General features: G+C 40.6%; 1 protein-coding gene across 1 annotated transcript in view; it reads left to right on the top strand.

Annotated features, from left to right (window-relative positions):
- The first annotated feature begins 1,682 nt into the window (after positions 1–1,682).
- Positions 1,683–26,976, top strand: part of LOC132437153 (uncharacterized) — a 45,898-nt gene continuing 20,604 nt past the window's right edge. The window contains 8 exon segments of the mRNA XM_069541363.1: positions 1,683–1,753; positions 11,411–11,546; positions 11,803–12,006; positions 12,342–12,378; positions 19,165–19,290; positions 24,831–25,026; positions 25,113–25,164; positions 25,756–25,877. Coding sequence (XP_069397464.1) covers positions 1,683–1,753; positions 11,411–11,546; positions 11,803–12,006; positions 12,342–12,378; positions 19,165–19,290; positions 24,831–25,026; positions 25,113–25,164; positions 25,756–25,877 — 944 coding nt within the window.

Below are 26,976 nucleotides of genomic sequence, written 5' to 3'. Positions count from 1 at the left end.
GTCCCGCCACAAGGAGTTTTTGTGGACAAACTTCTCTTGCCCCATAAATTAAGTGCACTTCTCTTGCCCCATAAATTAAGTGCAATGCCCAACACTGATGGAATTGGGGTCCCTTCTGCCAATGGATAGCGCTGTGTCATCCCAGATGGAGCTACTGCATCTCATAGGCCAGGTACAAACAGGAACTGCTGTTGCCATCTCCTTCCACAGATCTGTGAAGCCACACAGACCCTTTCCAAGACTTCACATGCTCTAGCACACTTCCTAGCACTAAAGGCCAGATCCCATTTCAGAAGGTCCTTGATTCTCTTTGCTTGCAACTTTTACTGAAAACCATTCTGTTATATTGTAAGTTTGTGTGAACATGTTTGTCCACTAGATTAAGCCAAAATGTGATCCTTGGCAAAAGAAGCTTTTGACCAAACTAAAAGAACAGAGAACAGATGTATTAATGCAACTCCAAGCAAAGTTTTTGAAGGTAAAAAAATAACCATGATCCCTTGTAGATAAAATTCTGTTCTCAGAAAATTGAATTCTTTCCACTTTTAAAAAATGTTAGTCATGGTTTCACTGCGAAGGCTATATTTGGAATTTTCTAATCTAATCGCCAAACTTTTATATCCTGTTAGCTTTCACTAGAGAGTAACAATTGTCAAAACAGCTGGATTTTAGTACAGCTTTAACACTTAGTCTCTGTGTGATATTGCTCTAGTCACATAACCTCTTTGAGTTTTAGTTTCCTCATCTGTGAAACCAAAATATTGGACTAAATTACCTTTTTTTTTTTTTTGCGGTATGCGGGCCTCTCACTGTTGTGGCCTCTTTCGTTGTGGAGCACAGGCTCCAGACGCGCAGGCTTAGCAGCCATGGCTCACAGGCCCAGCCGCTCCGCGACATGTGGGATCTTCCCGGACCGGGGCATGAACCCATGTCCCCTGCATGGGCAGGTGGACTCTCAACCACTGCACCACCAGGGAAGCCAAAATTACCTTATTTTTATTGTGGTTAAAAAAAAACACATAGCATAAAATTTATCATCTTAACCATTTTTAAGTGTACAGTTCATTAGTGTTCAGTATATTCACAGTGTTGTGAAATAGATCTCCAGAACTTTTGCTCTTGCAAAGCTGAAACTCTCTGCCTACTAAACAACTCCCTATTTCCTCCTCCTCCTAGCCCCTGTCAACCACATTCCACTTTGTTTCTGAATCTGACTGCTCTTAGATACCTCATATACATAGGATCATACAGTATTTGTCCTTTTGTTCTGACTTATTTCACTTATCAGAATGTCCTCAAAGTTCATCCATGTTGTAGCATGTGACCAGATTTCCTTCTTCCTTGTTTTTCATGAACATTTATATCAGCTTTATTCACAATAGCCAAAAACTGCAAACAATCTGGATGTCCTTCAGTGGGTGGATAAACTGAATTACATCCATACCCTGAAATAGCAATCAGCTATAAAAAAGGATCAAATTACTGAGATACTCAAGAACCTGGATGAATCTCCAGAGAACTGTGTGAGTGAAAACACTGAATCCCATAAATACTGTATGAGTCCATTTATGCAATACTCTTGAAATGATAAAATTATAGAAATAGAGAACAGATTCATGGATTCTATGGGTTAAGGAGAGACTGGAGGGGAAGGGAAGGGAGTGTAACTGTGAAAGGGCAACATGAAGGATCCTTGTGATGAATCTGTTCTATATCTTGACTGTGTCAATGTCAATATCCAGGTTGTGATACTGTACTATAGTTTTGCAAGATATTAACATTGGGGGAAACAGAGTGAGGGTTACATGGGATCCCTTTATATTATTTTTTTCCTTTTTTCCTTCTCTTTTCTTAAATTGTGGTAAAATACACAAAACATGAAATTTACCATTTTAACCATTTTTAAGTGTACAGTTCAGTGGTATTAAGTAATTCATATTGTTGTACAACCATCACCACCATCCCTCTCCAGAACTCTTTTCATCTGGCAAACTGTAACTCTTTACCCATTAAACAGTAACTCCTCATTCCTCTCTCCCCCTAGGTCCTAGCAACCACCATTCTATTTTCTGTCTCTATGAGTTTGACTACTTTAGGTACCACATATTATGGAAGTATACAGTATTTGTCTTTTTGTGACTGGCTTATTTTACCCACCATAATGTCCTCAAGGTTCATCCATGTTGTAGGATATGTCAGAATTTCCTTCCTTTTTAATGCTGAATAATATTTCTTTGTATGTATCCACCACATTTTATCTATTCATTTGTTGTTGGACATTTGGGTTGCTTTCGCATCATGGCTGTTGTGAATAATGCTACTATGAACATGGATGTATAAATATCTCTTTGAGATCCTGCTTTCAGTTCTTTTGTATATGTACCCAGAAGTGGAATTTCTGGATTGTAAGATAATTCTGTTTTTAATTTATTTTGAGGAAGCTCCATAGTATTTTCCATAGTAGTTGCAGCATTTTACAATCCCACCAATAGTGCAAAAGGGTTCAACTTCTCTGTATTCTCACTAACAGTTGTTATTTTCTTTCTTTCTCTTTTTTTTTACATTAGTCATCTTAATAGATATGAGGTGATGTTTCACTGTGGTTTTGCTTTTCATTTCTCTAATGATTAGTGATTTTGAGCATTTTTTCATATGCTTGTTGGTCATATGTATATCATATTTGGAGAAATGTCTTTTGAAATTCTTTGCCCATTTTTTAATTGGGTTAGTTGATTTTTAAATTGTTGAGTTGTAGGAGTTCTTTATATATTCTGGATATTAACCCCTTATCAGATATATTATTTGCAAATATATTCTCCCATTCTGTAGGTTGCCTTTTCACTCTGTTAATTTTGTCCTTTGCACAGAATTTTTTAAGTTTGATGTAGTCATGTTTGTCTATGTTTGATTTTTTTTTTAAGATTTTTGTGTGTGTGTGATGTGGACCATTTTTAAAGTCTTTATTGAATTTGTTACAATATTGCTGCTGTTTTGGTTTTTTGGCCATGAGGCATGTGGGATCTTAGCTCCCTGACCAGGGATCGAACCTGCACCCCTGTATTGGAAGGCAAAGTCTTAACCACTGGACCACCAGGGAAGTTCCTGATTTTTTTTTTTGACTGTTCTTTTTGTGTCATATCCAAGAAATCATTGCCAAGTTCAATATCATGAAAAATTTCCCCTGTTTTCTTCTAAGAGTTTTATAACTCTTAGGTCTTATGTTTAGATCTTTAATCCATTTTCAGTTAACTTTTGTATATGGTATAAGATAAGGATCCAACTTCATTATTTTGTATGTGGCTATCCAGTTTTTCCCCAGAACCATTTGTTGAAGAGACTGTCCCCTTCTCTTTTGAGTGGTCTTGGCACCCTTACTAAGATCATTTGATTATACACTCAAGGGTTTATTTCTAGGCTCGCTATTTTATTCCATTGGTCTATATGTCTAGTGTATGCCAGTACCACACCATTTTGATTAATGTAGCTTTGTAATATGTTTTGAAATCAGGAAGTGTGAGTCCTCCAACTTTGTTCTTCTTTTTCAAAATTATTTTTGCTATTTGGGGTCCCTTGAGATTCCATATGCATTTTAGGATGAATTTTTCTACTTCAACAAAAAATGCCACTGGGATTTTGATGGGGATTGGACTAAATTATCTTTGAGGTTCTTTGTGGTATTAAAATAATTGAAATATATTAATATGTGTATCGTTGAAGTAGAAGTTCAGCTCTGGGACTATTTGATTTTTTTACCTCTAGAGGAGGAAAAGAAACATTTATTCAGCACTTACTACATGCCAGGCATTATTGCAGCAATCCTAGGAGAGACCTCACTAGTGTTCTTGTTAGGTTGACTTGTCCTGCTTTGCATGAAAAGCCAGGATTCCAGCAGGAATATGAGCCCAGGTCTGTGTCCTTACAAAGCCTGTGCTTTTCTCACACTACCCAGCTGCCTCCTCCTCTATCTCCTCACAGCTTCCTAGGAGTAGACAAACCCAAAACTGATGAGTGTTTATCTTTTCATTGGTGCCACAACACGTGGGGGGGTGCACCTGCTGTTGTGTTGAGAGGGTTGTCACAGAATTTTAAATGAGTTGCTGTGTACATATGAATAGCTACAGTGTTGAATGGAGGAACATGCCTAAGGGAATCATGATGTTTGAGTTTACTTTTATTTTTTAATTGAATAAAGTCCCACCTGGGACTTCTTTCTTATTCATGTGAACATGACCAGATTCTTGCTGAAAAGTAGGGAATAACCCTTCTCCCAACCATCCCTTCTCCTCTCTCTTCTACTCAAGATTTCCAACCCTGAGAGAGTAATGCAAGTGCTCCAAGATCATGCTGCAAAAACAGTCTCGCTGGCTTCGTCTCATCCAACATTTGTGGCTTCCCAGGGTTTGCATCAGGGCAACTATGACCAAATCTGGGAGACTATTTATAGCAACATCAACCTCTACCAGGTACAACAGGAAGAAATAACCAATACGCCTTTCTGTTCAACTCACCACCTGTGTGTAGACCTTAGAAATTTACTTTGGTAGTTTTTTTAGAGATCCTCCCCTAAAAGCTGTATACCTAGCTGGGTTTGTTTTCATTATAAAAAATATTAAATGATAATTTGAAAGAGGGATGTAAAGAGGTGTAATACAAGATGTTCTTGCTGCCGGGACTTATACTCAACCAGTAAATACCAATGCAAAGTTGCACACTCTAGTGCTGAACACTAGATGAGTTGGACAGATGTTAAATATTGTGAGTATTTAGAGAGAAAGTGATCTTCACAGGGTTGGTTCTATTGGGGGAAGTCTCTTGAAGGAGGAGGAAATTGAGCTGGGCTTGAAGGAAGCATAGGGCTTAGGGAAGTGGTAGTGGAGAAGGAAGTGGGGAGCCTATTCCAGGAGGGAAGCATGAACAACAGTGCAGAGGAGATACGGTATATGGAGTGTTCAAGCTCAGTTAGGTTGAGTGGAAGAGTCACGTGGAAATAGAGTGAAGAGAAGTTTTTTTTGGGGGGGGGGGGCGGGTAGGGGCATCTTGTTAATGCCCAGAATTCCAGACTAAGGAAATTTGTGCTTAATCCTATAAGGGAAGTGATATATATACAAACCTGTATTTTAGGAAGATTAATGTGGTAGCAGGCTATTAGTTGGATTGAAAAAGGGAGAGATTGGAGGCAGGGAAGCCAGTTAGGTAGCTGCTACATAGGATAGGCATGGAGTTTGGCAATGAAAGGATGTTTCTACACAAAGCTAGTGGGTACTTATCCTTACAATGGAACTATAAGATTTTTGAAACTATAATTGGCTATTATTCGTTTGTTGCTCTAAGGGAAGAGTTTTGTTTCATTTGCTTATTGAAGATGGGAAGACCTGGTATGTTTATAGTCTGAGAGGAAGGAGCAGTGGAGAAGAAGAGATGGAAGACATGAAAGGGTAAATCTGAGAAACAGGTGACCCTGGGGAAAGAAGAGGGTATGGGACGAAGAAACCAGGTGGAGGAGTAATTTTGAGAAAAGGAGAATGGCATCACTTCCCTTGAGGTGAATGAGGTACATAGAATTTTCAGGTGCAAAAGATAAGATGCTGGAGCTTGTGAATGGCCCCGGCTGTCTCAGAGAGAGAGGAGGAGGAGGTCTGAATTAGTGAGGTAGAAGGTATGAGTGGCACGTGAGGAGGGGTATCGCTGTGGGGGGAAGGCCACAGGACCACCAGCAAGAAAAGAATATGACGATGTAGCTCAGTCGAAGTAAGAGGGCATGAATTTGTAGTGAGCCCATTCTGCATAATAATTCTATTACTTTCACCCCTAAAGATAATTGTAGAGTGACTAAAAATCACACATAAAGTCACAGGTATGGAGAATTTTAGTAAAATGCTAGAGAAAGAAGCACTGTCATGGTCCACCATCCCGGGGTGGGTATGGGGGAAAGTGAAGCCTGAAATGCATCTAATGAGTTACAGATTGGCTGTAAGCAAACACATGCTGGAAGCATGCCTCTGTGTACACACATGCACGCGCACACACACACACCCCTTCTATACCTTTTTAATCTGTGTAGACAAAAATCTAGAGAATCTAATGAAAAATGAGTTGGCCACACAGACCAGGAGGAGATGCAGCATATCATAGCATGGCTTTCCCTGGCCCCTGAACTCCCTGACAGGGTATGCAGCTACCAGTGATACCCGCTCCTCAGCTAATATCCTGCCAGAGTTGAGAAAACAGCCACATTTTTCCTAGTCCATTGCTGTTTCACACTGAGGTATATGTCAGCATTCAAGAAGACCTTCTACTAACAAGGGGAAATTTAAAAACATCTGACTCTTCTGCTTCTTGAACCAAACTTGTGGGGGAGGACACAGGGAATAGGGAAGAAAGGAGGAGAGTGAAGGCAGAGTGAGCCCAGGTATCTCTGAACAAGACCTCTGCTCCTAGGATCCTGACAGTCAATGATGCTGATGAAATTACCTGGGAAGTTCTGGTATTAACATCTGAGAGCCATCACCACAAATCTGTTTTCCTCCTTGGCTATGAGAGTAGGGGGAACTAAACTCCTGGGGGCCGATAGTGGTAAAAGGAGGAGGGAGGAGGGAAGAAGGAAGGAAAGAAGGGAAAGAATACCACTTCCTCTGGCTAGTTACTGGCTAGTTGTTCTTGGAATTGACCAAAGGGAGAAAAATGTGAACACTGTATTTTCAAGCTGATTTATGGTAAATAGACCCTAAACAGACTTAGAATATCTATAGTTCCTAGAGGTGGAGCATGGGGAGAAACATAACATACACACACACACAGATTACCCTACATATTAGTGTCATACAAGTTTTCCAGTTTCCCATTCATTCATTCAGTGATAATTGCATGGGTACTACCTTTTGTGCCATGAATTGTGCTGGGCTTAAGGAAAGAAACATGCAATAAACGAGTAACAAAGAAGTAAATCTACATCTCTAATGTGTGGGTGCCATGCAGAAAACCGAGAAGTAGAGGGCAGTGGGGTAGAGAGGAACATCCTCTGATAGAGAGGTCAGCCAAGATCTTTCAGAGTGGGGGGCATCTGAGCTGAAATTTGATGAACAAGAAGGAGTCAGCCATGCACACAACCTGGAGAAGAGCTATCCAAGTAGGGAACAGAAAATAGCCCAGGGTTTAAGAAGGAAACCCTGAGGCAACAACCAATAGTTTTCTACCTTCCTTCACATTTTCCTGTGGGTGTTACTTTGTGACCTCCTCCAGTATTTCTGCTTTGGTCAAGCGCTTTATGCAGTATCAGAGCACCAATAGTAGTGTGTTGCCATTCTGAATGTTGAATACTAGTCAGATGAGATTAGGATTAAGGAAAAGGTGGCAAATGGGAGGAGTCACAGGAATGTGGATATGAATTTTAAAGCTCTGTTACTATTTTGCAAGCACATAGCAGTCAAGTATGAATTTTAGCACATGTATGCTGGGCAGCATCCTGATTCTGAACACCAATACCCTATGAAAAATAACTTTCTTAAGGGCCTTCTGCATGAAGGAAGGCAAACCTCAGAGGACTGTTCATTTTGACAGCTCTGAGAGAATACAGACACTAAATGTAGTGCAACTTCAGAACAGTTTCTGAAAAATTCTTAGTAAATACTGTTGGCCAGTAACCTTTCTTTAGAGAGTTTTTAAATGTTTTGTATTTACTATTAGCATTGAAGGCTTTTCTTTAAACACAATTCTAATTCCACATACACTTAAAGATCTGGGTTTGGGAGGTAAGAAAGGTCAGATTTTCATGTGCTTGTTAATTGACAACGATGTATAACTAGAAAGAGTTAATTCTGATCCAGATGGACTGCATTTTGGGATATTCTTTTGAAGAAAACTTAAGATAATTTAACTGTAGTCCTGATCAGAAGAAGGACCAGCTACCCCTGCGTAGATACTCCCAGACCTGTAATTCTATTACTGTGTCCAATTCCATTCTTCTCAAAAACACCTGATTATTAAAATGGCTATGTACAGACATTAAATACTGCTATCGACCATCATATTTCTAAAGCTACAGTTTACGTTGGTCGCTGTTCTTTAACTTTATGGAGTGGTGAAGTGGCAGAAAACACTGCATCCTTTGCCTCTTCTTTTGCTTCTTCTCACTGGCCACACGAAGGAGGGAAGAAGGGGACAGCCGTTTTCCCCATCTGTGTTCCTGCCCCCCTCCATCTCCAGCGATAATGCAATATAGTGAGTACGTGGCGTGCTCTCACAAAAGTGGTGTTGTGTGTGGTAGCTCCAATGTACAGGAAGTTTAGGGAAACATGAAACACCTTTTTCCTGGCTTTCGTCATTAAGTTCAATAGGACATTTTAAAAACAAACATTTTCTGATGACAATAGTGACATGTATTTATCACAGAAAATTCAGGAAATATAGAAAAGTTCAAGGGAGAATATAAAAATCACCCATTATTCTATCACCCAAATATAACAACAGTATTGTTAACATTTGGTATATATCCTTCTAGTCTTTTTACTTTGTGGGTATACACAAGTAAACCGTAGAGACATTTGGGCAGGTGGGAAATACATAATAGGCTTACTTTTCCCCTAATTATTCCCTCCACTCTACCTCCCACTCCACTGCCTCTGCCAATTTTCCGGGAGAAAATGAGATTGGCAATCAGTGGAAATCCCTGAACTGTCAAAAAACATGAACTCAGCCATTCTGGTTTCAAAGACCCAGCCACAAGGCAGTGTAAATGTCAAAGAATTAACCTACCCAGGAAGAGAGAATGAACACAGGTGGTATTGACATTCTGGTTTCTCATTAGCCCTCTGCTTAACTACGCTGTGTCCAGTTCTCTTAGGGGAATACACTCATGGACTTACAGCATTTCCTAAGCAGTTTGCTTCTGTGAGCTGTGGCTGGTTCGCTTTTCCGGGAGGATGCTGGGCTGTCTATCTTTACTCACCCTAGCCTGCTGTGCCCGCTTCCTTTCTTCCTGGCAATCTGCCGGTCCAACAGTATTTTTGTGGTTTGTTCAGTCATTCCTTCAAAGTTTCTTTCACTGTAACTTGACATCACTTCCTATTCCTTCCTGTGTAATTCTGGGTAATTTTAGAAGCAGCTGAAAAAGTCACAACCCCACAGAGAAAAGCTGTGACTCCTAGGCTTCCGTCTGGAGCCATATCAGGCAATGCTGAACACAAGAGCAATATAAGTCCCAGAGGTAAAAGGCTTCGGTAGAGCCCCTCTCACCCAATATTCTGGGTCAAATAGAAACTATCAAAATTCAACCCCCCTCATGGATTTCCTATGAATTTTTTTTTATTTTAAATAACAGAGAGATGATGATCCTGTGTTCCTATATTAAGGAACAGGAGTGCACCATGTCACCTCCTAGGGTCCTCTCCAGTCCTTGGGTTGTGGGATGTTTACACAGAAATACACTGATGTACATACTTACCTGGAACAGACAGGAGCTACCTCTGCCCACAGGCAGAATGGGAAGCCGCATAGAGATACCCGGTTAGACAACTTTCTCTTTCACTGTCTCTTCCCAATATCCCTGTCCAAAGTTTTCTTCCCCACTGCCTGTCATAAAAACTGGTAGTCTATCTTTAGAGTCTGGGGACTTTATTAGTTAAGATTAGGTTTGTGTGTCGGTCGTAGTTAAAAACAAAATAACAGAGGATTAAAGGAGATGGAAATTTCTCTATTTTTCCCTCATATTAATATCCAGGGGTAGGAAGTACAGAGCTGATGTGATGACTGCTTCATGGAGTCCTCAGGGGCCCATGCTACTTCCATCCTGAAGTTCCAACAAATGTGGCCTCCATACCTGAGATCAACACTTGGTCTGAGATGGAGCTCCAGCTGTCACATTCATGTGCTAAGCAGCGGAACGGAAAATGGGAATGGGGAAGCTGCCACTTGAGGGTGATTCCCAGAAGCTGCCACATGGCATTTTTACTTTCATTCCATTGGCCAGAACTTAGTCACATAGCTACGCCTAGCTGCAAGAGAAGCTGGGAAAAGTCATCTTTATCTGGGTGGCCATGTGCCAAGCTACGTATTCAAGTACTGTGGGAGAAGAGGAGAATGGATATTGGGGAACAGCCAACAGTTTCTACCATAAGGACTTGCTGGAATTCTGAGAACCACTGTTAGAATACAAGTAACCCAGCTAAGCCATTGACAATCAGTGTTTTCATGAGGATCAGTGCCACTATGAAAGAGCACATCTTATGAGAATGGGGTATATGCCCAGGTTCAGGCAGAGAGGGCAACTAAGAAAGGGGCTGCCCAGAGGGCAGGGGTAGGACCATAGGTCAATATCACCTTCCTCACAGTTTTCCTTAGGGCCCTGGGTGCATGACCTCATCGTTCTCGACATTAGGAAAGATGTCTATGGAAATAAGTGTAAACCACAGATTCTTGTAGATCCTACAGGGCTGACTGACTACTGCCATCCCTGGCCAGGAGAGAACTGGCATGTACTGAACACCTATGAGGTACCAGTCACTGAGCTTTACACACATTCTAACATTTAATTCTCACAGCAACTTATTTTTCAATTTCATGCTATTTTACAAACGTGAAAACAGGATCAAGACTTTAGATGATTAAATCATATAGCTAAAAAGTAGAGGAGTTTAATCCACTGATCTCTCTCAGCCTGGGACAAGACTAGATTAGAGAGGTTCGAGGTTCCAAACATCTACAAATATGTGTGTCCACTTTTCATAAGATGAATCATAGTAAAAACAGCGACCTCTAATTTATTGTAGAAATCCAGATTTTCATAGGTCAGGTTGAAATGGATCATAAGGCTGTTCTCCTTTTTCATCTAAATGTGCCTTGGATCATGAGATTTAATTTTGTGATGACCCAACTTTGATTTTGTTAATAATATTGTGAATGTTCATGTAATTCAACTAATGCTACTTTTTTGCTAGAATGAAAACATGAAGGAAGATGATCTTTCAGCGGAATGAGATGAAAATGACCCAGCACAAATAAGTCTTAGCCAGTGTGCTAATGAGCCTGTCAAGCAGAAGAAAGAGACAGGGTAAAATGAAATCATTTATTGGTGACTCAAGGAAATGGAATAAACACTGTGGAGAAAATTGAGTGACTGATTAATGTGTAGGTTACATATTAACTCAAAAATATTTGAAGCTGAAATAAAAGCAAGAGTGTTACAGCAGACCAGATAACTAATGTTTCACCCTAGGACGGAATTTTTAATGAGAGTGATTGCTAAGAGAAATTTCTTTTTGAATTTATACATATAGAGCCATTATTTTCCTTCCAGGGCATTTTTAAAAAGTGGCTATTGTGAAGTGAAATAAAATGACTTCAGTATGGTATATGTGAATTTTTTGAACCACTTTGAGGAGAAAGGCATTTGTTCTGTTTTTCCATCCTGCTAAAGGTACAGTTATGCAGTGGCCCTACAACTGCTGGGCTTGGATGACGGGACTGGGCCCATTGATAGAGATCCTGTCCTGATGAGGGGGACCTACTTGTCCTTTCTGTATCTGCGCCACCTGGGGATCAGGGAGCTGCAGGTATGCGGATGGCCCTGCATGTATCTGAATTGCTTGGTTGTCTGGAAAGGGGGCTTTCCTGCTACTCTGGTAGTAATGCATTTTTACACTTTGTTCTTTGTTCTGATTCTTCCATGAAACCAGGCCTTTTGTGGGGTGGTGTGTTCCTTTTCCAGCAGTAGGGTTGACCTGCCAACTTCTGGGGCCCCAGTGAGTTTCACTCTGTAGGGTGGGCCAGCAAAGGCAGGGTCATGACCCTGTTCTTTCTTTGTTTCAGCGCATCTGCTTAGGAATTCTGAACTGTTTTAGATCTGTTGAGCGAACACTGACGATCAACACTTCAGGCCTTACCTTGGTTGCAGGGAGTCCGGTCCCCACCTCAGAAGATAGTTTCTGGGTAAATGTGGCAAAAGGAGGCGTGGGCACCTCGCAAGGCCTAAGCGCTCACCATTATGCCCATGGGACATCTGCCGAGCACAAGGTGAGGATTCTGCTACAATTTTTTCTTCCATGATTATCTCATCTCCCAAGCCACCTTCTTCTTAACACCTGGAATCAGTTAACATGATGAAGTAACAGGTGGGAGTTTCTAGGGAAATAGCTTTTCTGAAAAATGGTGTTGAAAAGGGAAATGACTTTTTAACCCACAATAAAAGGCAGTGTCCACTTGAGAGCAGGACATGGGCAGGGAACACTCAGCCCTGGAAACCACAATAGGAAGGAAGGAAGGCATTTCAGCTGCTGGTTTGTCCACTTGATAGTGAACAGAGCAAGAGGGGCCCTTTATGTTATCCTGAGAACCACATGTCCTTACAGAGAAACTCTTGTAAGACCCTCCTTGACATTGCTAGAGGTACTTTTTTTTTTTTTTGCCTCTTTCCTGTTCTCTAAACCCCAATTTAAAAAATAGGTTAAAAAACAAATGTAGAAAAAAATTTGAAACAGGGAAAAATCTATCCCTCCCAAAACCTGCTTGTCCCTTGGTGCTTTTACTATCTCTTGAATATGTTTTTCTATAGTCTAAAAGATTCATATTAAATCCCTTTCTTTGGGACTAAAGTTGAAAATGCATACATTTTCTTGAAATGTCGTAGACACTCTTGCAATATTTTCATCTCAATCTCTAGAAGGTTTATTCCTGAAGGTGGGGTTTGATATGGATTTTATCTTCTTAAAAGATACTAACTTGACAAATGTGAAAAATAAAATCTATTTAGCTGCTAAATAAGTCATATTTTAAGCTTGTATGACCCCTGACTTATGATTGTCATGTCTTATAAGGGTATGAAATCTTATTATCAAATATTGTTAATATGCAGTCTGCAGCAGTGCTGTCCAGTAGAAATATAACACAAACCACAGGTATAATTTAAAAATTTCTAGTAGCCACATTATAAAAAGTATAAAGAAACATGAAATTAATTTTAATAATGTCATCTATTTAACCCAATGGATCCAAAATATCATCATTCTAACATGTAATCAATATAAAGAAATCATTGATGAGATATATATTTTTTCATACTAAATCTTCAAAATCTAGTGTGTACCTTATATGTACAGCACATCTCAATTCAGACAAGCCACATTTCAAGTGCTCCATAGCCACATGTGATTAGAGCCTACTGTATTGAACAGTTCAGCTCTAGATATTGGAAAACATTTCCTTATTTTTCCTACCTAGTCACCTCAAGTCCAACTTTCACTCAGTATCTGGGAGACTCCTCTTTTTGGTCTCCTTCCCTAACGATTCCCCCCCTCCCATCTCCTCACCATACACAGACTTCCCTTTTTACCCCTCTGCCCTCTTCCCTTGATCCTAGTTCATGCTTTGTCAAGTCCAGTTAGTATGTTCCACAGTGGAGCTGGAGAGGAGGGTTAAGACACTTTGGAAACAAACACACCCATAAAACAAACACATCTTTCTGTTGCTAATATCCAGCCTGTCTTATATCACAGCTGTAGATTAAAAAAAGATCTTTCTTACCACTGAGCCCATCTCCCAGTTTGTTTGTTCTGTGATGGGGTGGGGTGAAAATGAAGGAGGAGAGGGGAGACAAATCCTATCCTGTCCCATTAATTGTAGGAGGAGCTTCTCAAGGGTAATACAGTTTTTCTTTCCTATGCTCTCATAAATGATAGGAATAACATCACCCTTAAGAAGCTGCCAGCAGCTACTACTTCAGTGTGAGAAACTCAAGGAAGTGGCCTCTTTCAGGGTCTTTAATAGGACCATGTGGTTTACTGCACTCCATGTATGTGGCCATGTCAGCATTTAATCTAGAATGTCCAGAATAACTATGTGATTCTTTCCCATGTAGAAGATGGAAGGAACAGATGCTAATATGTTGGGTTGATCTCACCAGGCCAGGGCTGAGGCTACTGGGAGCAAGATCACTGGGCTTACCAGCCAGGGGAGCTAACATCGAAGAAGCCCCTGAGATGGAGACCCTCTTCCCTGGGCCCAGTGTGTTTGATCCCATGAAGAAAGTCTGGGGCCATGTGTTTGCTCAGTGATAATACCAGAAAAGGAAAGCCCCTACAACCTGTCATGGACACTTTGCCATGTGCCTACTTTAAGCATGTGGCAGGGTAGAAAGGACCCCAGAATGAGAGGCAGCAGGCTTCTCCTGGCTGTTTGACCTTGAGCATGTCTCTTCAGACACATAGGCCTGACACCTCATACTGTGTTCAGGATCTGCCTGGACTTGACATGCTGGTAGCAGAGACTGTTGTGAGCAAGTAGTGGGAGATGAGGCTGCAGAAAAAAGCGGACCATGAAAGGCTAGGCTCTCCTCAGGATGTGGGACTAATTCCAAGGTTGGTGAGGAACAGAATTTTAAATAAGAAAATGGCACTCCTCATTGTTTTATAAATTTCTCCAGATCTTTGCCCAAACATAATCACATTTATTCCCTTGCTTGAAGTCTTTATGAATTTTCTGTTTCTCACAAGATAAAGTTCAGGCTCCTTGGTGAAGTTTACAAGGCTGGGTGCAAGCTGGCCCCTGCCAACCTTTCAGACCTCATTTCCCCCCACTGTCCCTATACCTTCATTCTTACAGAGCTGGGCCTGGCCTTCCTCTGAATGGGCAGAGCTGTTCATGCCTCTGGGTCTTGTGCATAATGGCCCTTCTGTCCCTCACCTCCTCTTTCCTTGATAAAGGCCTGCTCTATTCAAGTCCATCCAAACATTATCTCTCTGAGAAGTCTTTCTTACATCTCTCTGCAGAGCTGAGTGCTTCTCCCTATGACTTGTCTACCTACATTACAGCACTTGGCTCATTCTAAAACTGTTGGCTTATCTACTCCCACAGGCTATGAGCCTGTCATTCATTCATCCTCCCATTCATTCACCCCACAAATGTTCTGACCAATAAATATACTAGGCACTAGGGATACAGCAGTAAACCAAACTGTCACAAATCCTTGCCATCATGGAACTATTTAATGGAAAAAGACATTAAATAAATAAGTAAGAAACATATATAGAATGCCTAATGGTTTGGCACCAAAGCTTCTCCAGACATCCTAGGCCCTTGCAGTTGGGAGGCGCCAGAGGGCTGTGAGCAGAAATGAGATGTGTCACTTCCAGTCCAAAGCATGTAAGAGCCAATCCATGACGCTCCAGCATGTCAAGCCACAAAATAGAAACATCCTGGATCCCTGGGTCACTGCTAGAAGAGAGAGGCCTAGAAAGCAACTAGTCCTGCAGTGGGCTCTGCCTGAGTGATACATTAATTTTAAGTATTGGCTACTGAGCTTTGGGGTTGTTTATCATAGAAAAACCTAGGCTTTGTGGACTGGTGAAGATGGTGGTAGAAGCTGTGGAGAAAAATTAAGAAGGAAAAGGGAATAGAGAGTTGGTGATGGGATATTGCCAGGTGTAAGTAGGGTGATCAGGGAAGGCCTTACTGAGAAGGTACTATCTGAGTAAAGATCTGAAGGAAATCAGGAAGCAAACCATGTGACTGACTGAGAGAAGAGTGCCAGGCAGAGGAGAGAGCCAATGCGAAGGCTCTGAGGCAGAACCGTGTCCAGCAGTGTTGCAGGAACAGCAAAGAGCTTAGTGCAGCTAGAGTGAATGAGGGGGAAATTGTTAGGAAATGAGGTTAGAGAGATTGGAAGAGTGGAACAGGTTATGCAGAGCCTTATGGATCACTTTGAGGACTTCGAGTGAGAAGGGAAGGCCTTGGAGAGTTTTGAGCCAGAGAGTGATGTGATTTAACTTACATTTTAACACTTGTGCTGCTGTATTGGGAATAGACTGAAGGGCTAAGCAGAGATTTGTTAGGAGGCTATTACACTGATCAAACTAGAGACAATGCATCTGGGAAGACAGCAAGATGAGAAATGGTCAAGTTCTGGATATATTTTGAAGGTACAGCCGCTATGATTTCCAGGCAGTTAGGATGTAGAATATGAGAGAAAGAGAGAAGTCAAGGTTGATTCCAAAGTTTTGGCCTGAGTATCTGAAAGTTTGGTGTTGCCATCATCTAAGATGTGGTTGGAGCAGGTTTATTGGGAAGATCAGGATCTTGGTTAAGGGCATTGAAACTTTGCCATTCTTAATAGATGTTCAGGTGGCAGAAGGAAGTAGGGAGTTGTATATATATCTTCCACATAGTAGGTATCTAGTAAATGTTTGTTGAACAAAAGAAATGTTCTGTTCGTAACAGAATGGTTGTGAGGTCACAGCCAGACAATATAAATGAAAGTGCTTTGCAAAGTATATCACGCTGTTCAAATGCAGAAAAAATAGCTATGATAAAATAGCTATGAGAAAGTATCACTCTGCAGGTGAGGTGGAGACTAGAAGATATTTTTTATTTTCGTTTTAAAAGATTGTAGCCAAAGGATTGGGTCAGTCACCCAACAAAGTTTGATGAGTTCTTAGACTGGGTTATAGTAGTAGTAGTAGTACTATTTATTATTTGAAATTAATGAAAAGATGATTTAGAAAAAGGCAGGCTAGCCAGAGAAGTATTGTCTACATTGCCAAAAGGCCTAACCTTTTTCCTAACAAATGATGGCAGAAATCAATAGAGTGAAAAGCATTAATGATGGGCACCAATTTTCCTATAGTTACTATACTCAAATAGTTATTTTGGCATCAGTTAATTTGCAGGCTTAAAAACATATGAATCATCCCAAAGATCAGATTATACCTTAGTCAAACAGGTAATTATTGCCACCCTTTTCTTGCCACTCCTCCAAGAATAATATTGAAGGATCAACTCTCTACACCACAAAAACATTAGAAGGAAGGTCTTCCACATGGCTGTGGAAGAAATGAAAATAAAAAGGAAATATTATAGTGACTGAGCCATAACCCTGTGTGAGGTAGTTTGGCCATCTCATCTTCACAGTTCATCTCCTGTGGACATAAGTGTACATTTCAGACACAGGAAGTCAGGGAGGGAAAGGAAAGAAATATGTATGTCTATATAAAGGGCTTGAACCATGACTTGGGGGTGGGAAAAGTGGAAAAAAAGACCATTTAAGTAGATGATGGCATTACAGTCGGCATCCTGACACTGTTACTGCTTTCCATCAGCTTCAGAACTCAATCCGGTAGCCATTTCTTTAAAGTCTCAGAAAATTCCCCTGTACAAGAACACTGGGAAAGAAAGGTCTTTTCCAGTAAAGTGGATAAAACATACCACATTAAGTTGTCCCTCTTTTCCTCAGAGGAGAGCTCATTTTGCATAACAGGCTATAGGAGCTAAATGCCAGCAGAAGCTGACATGCTAGCTTATAAATCTAAGCAAACTGTTTAATTTTTGTATGTTACATGTAATTTTCTCAGCATCATTTCTGTTTTCCACCGGTGCCTATCATTTCATAAAAAACAATATGTTCACTTTTGGAACTCCTAGTCAAAGGAAGCTCCTAATTATTAAAGGTCAGAAGTCAGATTTTTTAAAGTCAACCAGCCAAACAGACAAAAACCACTAAGGGCTCTATTTAACACCTCCCACCTCAAAATATATAGGCATATACAATAGTATCTGAAAATTCAATAAGCACATACACCTCCCCAACACACACCATTTTAGAAAAGATACAGTTTTGTTTCCAGCTCAGGTCCTCCATTTGTTGGAGACTGTAACTTGGTTATAGTTCTTACTGTTGTTTAGACTCTACTTGTTGCCCAGTGGCATTTCTGCCTTACCCACCACTGGGTGCAGGGCCCTGAGGGAAATTAATGATTTTTTTTCTAAGTGACAAAAAACTGATTGACCTTGGGGAAACTGCGGTTAGAAGCAGAGATATTCCTGAGTTCCTAACAGAAAACCACCAGGATGCAAAAAGCCCTGGGTAGGAAAATGCCAGACAAGCCCCAGAGGGAGAAGTCATTAGTCAGGGTAATCAAATAACCCATAATCTGTATTCTCTCTTCCTTTTGGCATCACTCAAATTTATCCAGTTTTAGAAGTAGATGAGGTAAGAATATTCCTATTGGAATAATATGACTGCATTAGCATTGCATTTGGAAAGAACTTAGAGTTTCTAGACACACTGCAACACTTGGAGGGAAATTTAGCAAGAGTTTGTGCTATTTTGTAATATATGTAGACTTTAATTAAGGATAATTCATGTTCATATTGTTATAAAAGGCTGCTCTAAGAATGTTTGACAATTAATCTTTCAGATCCCAGACAGAATTAATTTAGATTGAATTCTTTGTTCTGTCTTTGCCGCAGACCATTTGGGATCTGAATCATGGGATGCAGTGCTGGCATCCAACATTCCAGGGCATTTAATTTCAGCTCTTAGCTTTTATCTCTACTGGTCATCCTACATTCTAATGCATCATTTTTTGCTGATGTTAGTTTACGCTACGATTCGACTATTTCCATCTCTTAAGAACTTACTTTGATTGAAATACTTAGTCACATGAGCATCTCTCGCTGAGCTAGTGAGTATACGGTCATCCATTGTAAAATGATTTTCCAACTGCTGCTATAGAAATTCCTGACCAAAGCCTTTCTCTTGTTCAAGTACGCACCATATACTTGATAATTATTAAACCTGAAAATCTCTTACTTTTGAATATTTTATTCTGAAATAGACCACTTAAAATTTTAAGCAATAATGATGTCGACAGTGAAAACTTAGAGTACTATAGTGGGAAAATATTTTAGCTGAATAATGGCAATGATTACACTTATTGATTTAAGTTAGTAATTAACATAATTGAGGAATATCTTAGAAATTTCCCTGAAAAATTTTGACTTGGCTGGCATCAATTGATACAGCAGGTTAAACTGGGTTTGTTGTTAAACCACCAGGGACCTGTTTTTACCAAAGGAGAAATGTGTGTTTTGCCTTTAAATTACAGGTTTGCAGACATTTTAGTAAATATTTCATGTTAACTGAATTTTGGTTATATTTCTAAAATTAGTCTTTTAAAACTAGAAGTAAAAACAAAAACCTCTGTTGATTTAAAAGTAAGCAAGTATAAACTTAGCACCTGGTCTTGCCCATGGCTCTTTAACCGATTCTCAGGAATCCCAGTTACCCATTCAGTGTTTTCCTTCCTGAGAGGGAGCTGACAATCTGAGGGGTCCATTTCTACTAGGCATATCTTCATAGAGAGACCTGTCTCTGGTCATTTTCATCCATTTCTCTACCAGGTCACAAAGAGGGCAGCGAGTCAAATGTTGACCAGGACTGGGGATGGGCCCATGCAGGTATGGACAGATTTGCTGTGCTGTATGACATGTGGACTTGGGAAGCAACTCTTCTAGAAAACAAGCGCCAGGTATTTTTACCTAGAAAACAAAACATCTATTGAACATTCTTATAAACCCCAATATACTTTTTTAAACCCAGTGGGTCTTTTAGAGCAGTTCCCAATAAAATGAATAATTATTTAAATAACCTTAGCTAGTTGTAAGGATGTGAGTAATAAATTTTACGTTCTTTACTGTGGTTCTTTGTTACAAAAAATAAAATGTGAAGGATATGACTTTATCATAAGGGAAATTTGTTAGAGGGCTGTATAATTCAGGCCCTTTTATAATATGTATGCTTTTATCGAGAATGAATGATGATTCCATTCATGTTCATTGTCCTGTCAGGGACAAGCCTCACTTTGCTAAACACAGACAAACTGACTGACCTTATTATGGCCTTTAGAAGGGTATGCCACATGTGGGTGGGTGAGAGCAGTTGGGCAAGGATTTCCAGAATGGAAATAATAGGATTTGAAGACTGGATGTTGGAGTGAGAGAATGAGGGTGGAATTAAAATGACTTCCTCGGGCTCAGGGAGGAGGCTGTTAACTGAAACAGAATGAAAGAGGAGGAGCCTCTTTAGAGGGGAAGGTAGCATTGAGTCTAGGACACAGGTGTGTGAGGAGAGTTTGCTAAAACCCAGGTGTGAATGTTTTGCGGGAGCTGTAGGTTTGAAGCTCAGGAGCAGGTATGAGCTGAAGTATGAATGTGGAAGTTGAACCATAGTAATGAATCGAAATGACTAGGAAAAGCCGGAGATGCCTGAAATGGGTTCCTGGGAACACTTACATTTCACGGGAAGGTCATGGAACAAGAATCCATGAGAGGAACAAGAAGGAGGAGCCAAAGAGACTGAAGAAAAAAAGAAAGGGATAGTGTTAGGAAAACCCACAGGAAAAAAACATTTTAATTAGGAGAGGATGGTTTCCTGTGTGGATGTGAAACATCAAGAAAGGTGAGTCCTAAAAACCAGACAGTGGGGTCAGCCATCAGGCAGTCATTGCCAGCTTTGTAGGACTCTCTCAAAAGCGTAGCAGAGATGGAAGCCAGTTACAGTGCATTGTGATGTGGTCGGAGGATGAGGAAGTGGAAATGTTTTCTTTGAATTGTTTTTCTAGTAGAGTAGAGGGTTTACCATTTCATCTACGCTCTGGTCTGTTACTCATGGAGATGTAGGTCACCCACTTTTGAAAACAACTGGCTGGACTTAAAGGGTGCAAGCCTTGGCCTTGAAAATTGTTCCTCTTTTCAAAGACAAGTGGCTTCTAGAGTTTGCATGTGCAAACTTGATCTGCCAAACAGAACCTTACTGTGATCAGCTGAGTAAATGGGAGATTTAGACTCAGTGTAGAAACTGGAGAGGCTGCATTAAACGTAAAGTAATACAGAATCCTCAAACTCGACAAGTTTATTGGGCCAGACATGAGTTTTAAGCAGCCCCCCTTTTCTGTACTCTCCCCACCTCCACTTTCAGTTCTTCTAGGCCTTTTATGGAGGCCCCAGGCAGGACTCAATGGCAGAGAAGAATAGAAAGGCAGAGAGTAATAAAAAACAAATTTCTTCTTACTTTGGCCTAGGGTTCATTCTAAGCTAAGCTGTGCTAAGCTACCAGGGCTGTCCACTGGTTTCTTCTGTGGTATGTGAAATTATTTTAACTTAAAACAATCATTGAAAATATCTCCCTCCTTTCTACCCCAAGAATGTGTTCCCTATAGAAACTGAGCTATCAGTGCCCAAAACTGGAAAATGTGGCTTTCTAAATCAGAAATTGTTGAAAGGGCCTAATTTTAATGTATAAACCAGATTTTTATCTAAAGTACAACTGATTTCCCCCAGTACTGATTCTACTGCCAAGTGTCCTCAGCTGTTTTTTATTGTTAACTATATTGGAATCACTAAAGTCAAGAACTGTTCAAACACATTGGCTTGTCTTAAATCCTTAAAGTAGCCATATTATGTAAAAGGCTCATAAAAATAGAGCTGGTGTGAATTTAGGTGGATTAAGAGACTCAGAAGCTGGGCATCAGCTGTGCCAGTTCCTGACATTTATACCAACTGCTAATTCTCTCCACAGCCACCAGAGGACACATTTTCAGGGTAATTTGAATTAGTGTTTAGAGCACTAAAAAAAGGCCAAAAATTCTGTGACAAGATGTGTCTGACACTGATTTTCTGTTTTGCACTTTCATTTGACCTAAAATACTGTTTTTAGAAGTATTTTAAGTCCAAGAAATAAAAAAAGGCTGAGGTAAAAAATATAAACACAGTCCGGTTTGAGATTATTCACTTTTCTATTTTCTCCAATGTTTGATGCCTACCGTCAGTGTGCACCATGTATTACTTTGCCTGAGAGTTGGCCCTTGACATACACAGGTGACATTTGACAGGCTAGGAAGACTTCTTAGACAAATACCAGCCCAGAATTTAAATGGAAATGGGCCAGTTAGCAAACAGATAATAAATAGCAACTGTGAGGCAGAAAGATCACAGTCCTACCCCTACTAAGAAAGAATTCATAATAAAATTATGCAAAGGACCATCTGAGAGCTTTTCAAGGTGGAGGGCAAAGCTTGAAAAAGGCTTGTCAATTTAAAAAGAGCCACATTTTCCTTCTCAACAGCTAGGGTTGCCAGGTAAAATATGACAATATTGGGGACATACTGAAAAAGTATTGATTGGTTATCAGCAATTCAAATTTAACTAGATGACCTGTATTTTTATTTGTTAAATCTGGTAATCCTACCAACAACAAAGTGATAGTGGCAATTTAGCACCAGCCTCTGCAACCTGGTATCACCAGATTGGAATCACCAGCAAGAACCCTTACCACAAACTTCCCCTGCCAAACAACCAAACAATAGGGCTTATTGTACAAAAACAGGTCAAGGCAATACAAATACTATAAACCAGCTCCTGGGATTGCCCTGGCCCAGCCAAAAAGGTTTAAATTCGTCCAGAATGATTTAGGGAAGTTATTGTTTCTTTTCTAATCTTCCCCTAGGCTATTGAGTGGCACCCTTCTTACCCCATCACTCCTTCGTTTCTGCTTTGTCTTCTGCTATTTAATAACTGAATGCTATTCTAGAGTAGAGCCCTGTGGATGGGATAAGGTCATTTAGATCACCCTGCTTGCTTCATTTTCCCTGGGGTTCACTTAAAGGCAAGGGAGCTGCACCTTCATTTCACACTCTGAGCTGTGTGAGTTTTTAACCTGTGGAGCACATTCTGTGTCCTAAGCTTTTAGCCTCTTCTGGTGTTATCCTTTTTATACTGAGGTTGACCCAAGGCCCTTTGAACCAATGTTTCCCAAAGGGCATCCTGCAAAACTGGATGCTAAATAAAGTGCCCCAGGCTCTCCCTGCTTGAGCCTTAGCATTGAAGCCCTCAGACACTGGACTTCTATTACTAAGGCAGTATTTGATTCCTAGTCTGCTATTGATTTTCAAGTGTTTACCTCCTTGGGAGCTTCAGGAGTTGTTATTGCAAGATGGAGACACCCCTGGCTTTTCCTGCCACTTGGTTCCTTTACTCCCCGCTGCACTGTTGCCACCTATATTCAAGTAGTGCTTACACCCTCTCAATTCTTTCTGGTCTTGCATTCTTAGCTATGGGCTCCACACAATGAAAGGGGCTCTTTATCTCCTTTTAGGAAATTCCGTAGTTTGTTAAGAAGTGAGCTGGCTTCCTGGCCTCAAACTACCAGGAAGACCAACACCCAAGGAAACAAAAAATGCTCTTTCTCTAATGCATCTCAGCGTGTGCTAGGCTGTCGGGTGGGTAGAAATTGCAGGCTCAACAATCCACTCCTTGCTGTCAATTAAATGCACACACTGGGCACACGTGTGTCTTTGGTGATACAGCTACCTTGAGAGCTGAGGCCTTTCAGAAGCGTGAAACCTCCGTTAGAGGAGTGGGTCAGAGAAGACTGGGGAGGGACATGTTGAGCTGAAACTCTTGGGGGGAAGTTGGATTAGATCGGCAGAGGAAAGGGATCTGTTCTGTTGTGAGACCATTGGGAGTAAAAGTTCAGAAGCTTTCAGTTAGAGTTGATTTATCCATCAGGTAATATAGACGTGGTGTTTAGGATCTAAGAGCTTTTCAGGGACCATTGAAAATATGTGAGATCTGAGAGAAAAAAAAACATGCATTACTCGGAAATCCAAAAAGGAAATACAAAACAGTTATCAATAAATGCTTAACTGACATGTCCATAAAATGTTAAAACTTTAACTGAGCACTTGTAAACATCTCATTACATTTGAAAACAATTTATAGGTCAGATTTTCTCACTTCATAAGAATTCTCAAGTACATACTACCCAGAAATCATAGCCAATCATTAATGAAATGTATTGCTCATAGCCAAATAATTTGAAAATTATAAATATCATTTAACATTTTTACAGAAAAAAATTGATTGGGATGTGTTTTAATGTATTTGATATAATGTGGGTCAGGGTCTCCAAAAGTAAGTGAATCTAAGGCCTATGAAAGTTTTTTTTTTTTTAACATCTTTTTTGGAGTATAATTGCTTTACAATGGTGTGTTAGTTTCTGCTTTATAACAAAGTGAATCAGTTATACATATACATATGTTCCCATATCTCTTCCCTCTTGCGTCTCCCTCCCTCCCACCCTCCCTCCTATGAAAGTTTTAAAACAACCCTAAGAAAGTAATTACATTGTTCAGAACTACTTACATATTGGCCCTTAGGTCCCTGTTTGGGATTCCAGCCCAGTGATCTCTGAAGAGCTTTTTCTGATTAGCACCATGACTGATTACACACAAATAGAATTTACACAGAGAACAGAAATTCCTTAAGTGCATAAACAAATGTAAAAACAAAATAAAGAGCATCTCTTTCTGAATTCCCACACTAAGAACCCTCTTCAATGGTTAGTGCATGGAAGCTTCCTTCGGCTTTTAGAAAAGACTTGTGAACTCCACTAAAACAGAAGCCCCCTCGATGCTCTTGAGAGTTCTGTATGTAGGCCTTTCCTAGTGAAGTCTGATCTGGGATAAATGCCTTTATAGCTAGAGGGCACTTTCATCCTCAGCTTGCCACTCTAACCCCCTCCCCCACCATTTCTACATAGGTGAAACTTCGGCAAACTGTTAAAGCGAAAGGGTCATAAATGGGACTGAGGATGTAGAAGAGGGGTGGAGGCCACCTGCTCACCTTTGGTGATAGAGTAAAATGGGGGAGGGAGAGTGGGTCTGTGGAAAAAGGTGTTGGAGATAAATGGATTTGATGAAGTGACATTGAATGCACTGTCTCATTGGAGCTTATAATTATTAGATGTTATATTATTCATTATATTACCCCCCTTTATTTGTGGAGAGCAGAGGAAGAGGGGACAGCGGTGAAACGAGTGCTTTGTCCCTCACCCTCCCTAGCTTGGTCTGTGTTGCACTGGTGCGGCAGCTGCCCACCCTGGCCTGGTACCCAGAGGTTCAGAGCTGTCCCTTTCCTGTTGATGGTGGGGGGTCTTTCCAAAGCATGGAATGGGTGGAGGCTCACCTCTCTCTGCTGGGCCCTGTTCCCTGACTGTCAACCTTATTTGAAACTTCTTGGCAATTACTCTGAAGCCTACCAGCGTGTGTTGGACCCAGAGGAGAGGTTTGCCTTAGCACAAGTGATCACTAACGGCATACACAGGTGCCCAAGGTTTGATCTCAGCTACCCTTACTTCATTAAGGCCTACGGAGAGGAATGCACCTGCCTGAGGCTTCACCTGCAGCTGGTGAGGGGCATCCTTACGTGAGTATATTTGGGTTTTAGAAGATTCCATGTGAGAAGAGGATGAAAAACACAGGCCAGAACTGAAAATCGTGTTTTCCTTTCAGTCCCAGTCCAGAATCTGGGTTTTCTAGGGCAGCACGTACACGATGTTTATTTGTAAGCTTATTTGCATTGTTGAATTCCAAGCATGACTACAATCTTAAAGGGAGGTTTCCAATCCTAATTGCATTTAACGATACCAAAGAATTGACCACCTGTTTTCATTCAGTCACAGAGTTTATAGTGAAAGAAGGATGAAACCTACCCCCTTGTAAGACATTAAAGTGTAAAATTATATTTATTTTTTAAAAGGTTGCAATTATTTCTAGGACACTACAGGAAATGATCACAGTCTGTGTCCTCTGGGGAAAGGCTAGAAGATAACGATTGTTGCAGTACAGTTACCTTAGGCCTGCTTAGAATTTTTTCATTGTAGTCAATTATTTGACAGAAAGAAGTTTTCTTGTGCCTCTTAAGATCGCCTGAAGCTGGTTGCCTTTGCTTTCCCTGGCGGACCCTCGGCTCAGACTAAAGACAAGCATGTCTCTGTGTGAGTGAATCCTTAAAACCCATGTCTGGGTGAAAATTAGCCAAATAATGAAGAGATGCAAAGGGCTGATGTTCTGTTCTTATCATGCCAAGGCTCATAACTCACATCCATGGGAAAGTTTGACTTTTCTAATTTTAACTTTTATGTGATATTTCTAGATAGAGTGTCAGTGGGAGTATGTCCAGAGGCTTTGATGTGAAGGCCATCCAGATGCTAGCAATACATTTGGACTTCCCCTTAACATAATTTGCAAATAACTCATTTCCATCAACAATAGCTGGTAAGTTGGTGTTGTCTTTAGACATTTTACTTTTAATTTCTGGATAATTTAAGGGTATGATGTTAAGCCTAATACTATTCTACAAAGCACCTCTCAAGTATTTGGAGCTGAGAGAAGTAAATATAAAAGTCACAGAAGAGGGATCCCTTTGCATACTCAATATCTATTTACTTTGTAAATAAAGAATAGGAGGCTAGAATTTAGACTTATGCCACTGGGTGCAGAATCTTCATTCCCTTGAGGAGTCCTAAAAAACCCCGGTTGCTCTTGAAATGCTGTCGTAGGATTTATCAGAGGTGCCACACAAGCCAACATATGTGAAACACAGATGTGCTTTAAATTTCTCAAAAACGAATTTCCTTATTCTAGCAAGTGTCAACAAAAAGGTTTCTGCAGGCTTATCTTGTGATACCACCTCCACCCCTTTAAGGAGCAGATTAAATTTCCTGAGATCATTCAGAGAGAGTACATGAAGTCACCCCCTTGATATGTGGTATGATTCCCCCTCACCATTCCTTTCCAGGCTTCAGGGGTACAGAGGAACCAAGAAGCTGGTGACAGGCTCCAAGTTGGTCTGTGTAACCCAAGATCACAACCTCTCTGTTGCTCCAAATGGGTGGAGAAATTGTCCAGCTCCTTTCAACATTCATCAAATATTTTTGAGCATCTACATGTTCCAGGCAGTGTGCTAGGAGCTGAGGACACAGAATGAACAATGCAGGCATGGCCCTATGCTCCTGTGAAGTGTATAGTCTAGCAGTACAGGCAGACTTGCAGTAAGAGATTGCCACAATGGGCTGTGATGTCATCTTGGTCCATCATTTCATGGACAGGCATCCCATGGGTAGGGTGCCATGGGATTTCATAGCTGAGGTTCTAACCTTTTCTTTCTTTCTCTTGAGAAAGAACCCTGGGAGTTCCAGGCACAAGACTGCATTTTCTCCAAAGACCTTTCACAGGACTGATTTTTTAACTATAGTAAGTTTGAGACCACTTCTACTGTTCAGGAAGTGGTTTTTGACAGAACATGCTAGGACTATATGGATACTAAAACCTGTCAGAGTGTCTCAAAAGCAAATGATATTTACTTGATGAGATT

The sequence above is a fragment of the Delphinus delphis genome, chromosome 14 (assembly GCF_949987515.2).
Source record: "Delphinus delphis chromosome 14, mDelDel1.2, whole genome shotgun sequence".
NCBI classification, from domain to species: domain Eukaryota; kingdom Metazoa; phylum Chordata; class Mammalia; order Artiodactyla; family Delphinidae; genus Delphinus; species Delphinus delphis.
This window is presented reverse-complemented; position numbering and strand designations above follow the sequence as displayed.